Genomic DNA, 4,163 nt, shown 5'->3' on the forward strand with positions numbered 1-4,163 from the left:
ATTTTTAAATGTAATTTCAGAGATCCATTTGTTCTACTTTGGATACCGGCTGGTAAGGTTATTTTTGCTTCTGGTACTAAAAATGAATACTGTCAATAAGATAAATCTTAAGCTTCTGTACGATTTTAATAACAATGAAAAAAAAAAACAGTCATTGACTGGTGTATGAATGAAGGTTTAATTAGTAATAGATATAAATGTCTTGTTTGTGGGTTACCACGGCGTTCCGGGCAAACAAGTATGGCGCCAAACATAAGTCGCCAATTTCGCCAAGGGGCACCCTCAAGTATATTTTTCCCATAATTTAATAGGGTAGTATTTTTTTATTTTCATATTTAGTGAATAACAATTGTAGAAAATGAGTGAAAACAATCCCACGGACAATGCGACGGATTTAAGATTATGTCAAGGTACGTCTCTTGTGAATATCAAATGATTGTTGGGTTTTCTCTTTTGAAATTACATTATGACGCATTCACATACATTATTAATACAAATACATTTTCCATGGCGAGACGATGAGGCAACCACAAGCACTTCCACTGGTTCAAGAGGTCCACGAGGGAAAAATGCACAATATTACCGTTATTACAGAGCACGGAAGCGAGAGGAGCAGAAGAAAGAGTCGTTGAATAGAACTAGTGATCCTTCTACGACTGCTGATTCTTCTACAATTAACGTCGCAGGTTACGAAGTTTAACTTCTTCCGTGCGGAGGGACTCCACGCACTATTTTTTTTGTAAATAATACCCTCTGCGCATATTCTAGAAATGTTTACACCGGTTGAGATAAAAAAAAAATTAGATATTGAAAAACTTATGGGAAGTTTTGAAGCTAGTTATTATTGGAAACATTGTTTGGGACATGCCAAGAAAATGACAGTTTGATATTCAATTAAATTTTTTAAGTATACAAAACAGTAGGTAAATGCTGGTGCAAAGACATTTTAAAATGCTAACAGCAATGCTATTTATTAATTTTTTTTAAAAAAAAGGTTCTTTTAGTATTATAGTATTAGATCTTGGAACAAGGGACAGTGAATTGTCATATTTTTTGAGAATCACCCATAACCCTGGATACTTAGATAAGTAGCGACGTGCCTCCATCTTGGTTACTGCAAAACTCTCTTGTGACCCCAACTTTTAATGCAGAAATACTAAGTTTACTATTCTTAAACGCTACTTTTTATTGATTAATATTTTCATATTCTTAAAGATAAATAAAATACTTACTACAGTGGAGCATCGTTTATACGACGATTTTTCGGTGGTCCCTTCGGCGTCGTATTTTTTCTTTTAATTCTTTTTTTTATTCTGAAATTAAACAATTCATTTTTATTCCATTCTAGGAAAATAATACCTTATCTATAAATTAAAACTTTCTCATTTCGTCTTTCATAATATACTATAGCTTTTTTTTCTAAACTCTAAAATTTTTTGCTATCGGTTTTTTCATGGGGTTCAAAGGATTAAATACCTACAATTAGGTATAATTGGGTACTTGCACTTCAAGATGAAGATCACAGATGATACCCACGCGAGACGTCAGCGCCAGCTGATCATTAATGAGCAAAATGGCATATTAAAGTTGAGCTAAGTTTCTCCTCATAAATTAGAAAGTTAATCAACGTGAAGTTAATTAGAGCCGTATCGCACATCAAATTTGTTAAGTGATAATTCTTTCTCAGATTGATTATTTTTTTGGGTATTTTATTGTAATCAATAATATATTTTTGCTTTGAGTACCTGGTAATTTCGATGCATAATTATTTTGTTTGTGTTCTTCATGGCTTCATGTCTGCCTTCGAGTTAAGTAAGAAATATATAGTGAAATAATTGAAATCTTTATAAGAGAATCTTTGTCAAGGATTATAGAATGTATCACTAAAAAGAATTGATACTTGAAGCTTGACCGTCTCGTAATGGAATGGAAAGAACAGTTGCTAACTTAAACAAATGCCATGTTTCAACAATCAATCAGGATCGTCATAACCACATTACGTCATTTGCAGGCATCCCATTAAAATAGTATGAGTTTTTTGAGATATACTTTGAAATTAGAGTACTTGATAAAACAGTCGATTTTAAAACCAATTCTTCATCTCCCCGGTTTATAGTCATCCGCTATGTAAAGCTTGCACAAACTGTAATAAACTAACCTGTTTGGTAAGCAAAATATTAAATTACGGTTGAGAACTTACGATACGGTTGATTTTAAATGTTATTTTAAAGAAAAAGATTATTAAGTTAAATTATTTATATTTACTAATAGATCTTAATAGAATCACATGGGAAATGTTTGGTTTAGGTGTGGGGAGTGGGGGCTGAAATGTAAGCAAACAAAACTCTTTGTAATACATGTAGCTTAAGAGAATAATTGCAATTTTCGTAGAAAACACTGTTTCATGTCAGGAAACATAAATTATTGCGAAGCAATAATCGGGGATGGTCACCGGTGAATGGCAGCAAACAGGGGAACTTATCTCCTAGTATCTCGGTTGAATAGAAAACTTAATCTATGGAAACAAGTCTAGGTTAATAAAATAAAAACAAAATAGAACTGGGATCTGATAATCTGTTTATTGTCAGGAAACAAAATGATTGCGAAGTCATTGCATGGCTAATGAGAGCAGCGAGCAGGGCAATTAAATACGGAGTGTTGCACAAAACTTACAAACCACTGTTAAGTCTATATTAATGTGTAAAATAACTACATAAAGTAATTACAATACTTAAAGTATAATACTATATTATAATTGTTGTACAATCAATATTTTTTTACAATTAGAATAATTAACTTTACATACATTTTACAATGCGTTTGTAACAGAAGTTCTCTTAACATATTTCACTCTTTAAGGAATTCTGTCATAACATCTATTATGACAATGCTGAAATTCTTTATATCTCTTTTGAGAATTCGCGTAACTTGGTGCAGTTGCTCTAAGAGTTTATTCCATTTGTCTTTCATTACCATATAAGCAGCAGTGGCTATTATAGATCCCGCTAGTAGCATATAATCGGCTTTGATTTTCAAAAATATCTCATTGTCTTGTACTGAATTAGCAACAGAAAGGCCGGTAATACTTTCGTACAGATGATTGTAAACTCGCGTTCTGTTTAGGTAAACGAAGTCTAACGTTTTGACAGATGTTGTAAACAAAATATCTTCCAAAGACGGATCATTCGTAAAAAGTACGCATAAAAGTGTATTGACATAAATAGACGGTGTTGTGACGTTAACCTTGTAATTTAGACTTCTCATCAGTCTAAGTTCAGAATTAAATATTCCCGATTTACTGTAGCTTTTTCCAGAATTGACCAAAAACTGGAACACTTGATCTGGCGTGATGTGATTGTAATGGGAATTAAGTTTACTTGCCAATTGTACAGACGTTATCACCCGTAGAATTACTTGTTCTCCGATTCTAGCTTTGATATCTTCCCAAACTAAAGGCGTTCTGGAATTTCGACTATTTTTAACAGTCCTGTAAAGTTCCAAGACATGATTTCCAACAAACCTTTCGTATATCTCAAGAGCTGTGTACTTGACGTCACTTTTTAGTTTAAAAGAGGAGCAAATGTTGAATATAAATTCGACAACTTCTTGCGACCATAAGTATTCCAGCGTTGTAGCAGCAGAAACTCTTTCCTGATTCTTTTTTAATAAATCGAATAACCAATCTTCTAATAATTCATTTGACACAAACCTTAAATTTTGGATTCCGTCTTCTAAACGCCGAAGAGACATTATATGCATAGTTAAGAAACGTAGTTAAGTTATAACATGCAATAATAGATTTTAAAGCACTTTTATGATCGTTTAAAAATGCAGAAAATTCTTTAATTGAAATATTAATAATAGTTCAGAGGAAAAATGTTGTTTGTTAAAAGATTTTAAAAACGATAATTTGAACAGCAAATGTTTTTATTTTTTTGTTTTATTTCAAACGATTATATATAATAATTTATTCAGCTGAGAAAGATTAGTAAAACGATTTCTACTTTCCAAAATAAATATAATTATTGGTTTAAAATTAAATGTTTATTTTTTTGTAGAAATTAATGTATAATGAATTAAGTGTCAGGAAATTTTGTGTATTTTTTCAGTTAGCTTTTTTAATTTTTCCTTTTAATTGGAGTTTTCTTAACAAATTTCGAAAT

At 31.5% G+C, this 4,163-nt stretch overlaps 1 protein-coding gene across 1 annotated transcript; it reads right to left on the reverse strand.

Annotated features, from left to right (window-relative positions):
- Positions 1-2,757: 2,757 nt before the first annotated feature.
- LOC107452428 (cyclin N-terminal domain-containing protein 1-like) lies at positions 2,758-3,846 on the reverse strand. The gene has a single exon (XM_016068903.3). The coding sequence runs from the start codon at positions 3,757-3,759 to the stop codon at positions 2,848-2,850; it is 912 nt and encodes a 303-aa protein (XP_015924389.3). The 5' UTR covers positions 3,760-3,846; the 3' UTR covers positions 2,758-2,847.
- Positions 3,847-4,163: the final 317 nt, after the last annotated feature.

This window comes from Parasteatoda tepidariorum, chromosome 9 (genome assembly GCF_043381705.1).
Source record: "Parasteatoda tepidariorum isolate YZ-2023 chromosome 9, CAS_Ptep_4.0, whole genome shotgun sequence".
NCBI classification, from domain to species: Eukaryota; Metazoa; Arthropoda; class Arachnida; order Araneae; family Theridiidae; genus Parasteatoda; species Parasteatoda tepidariorum.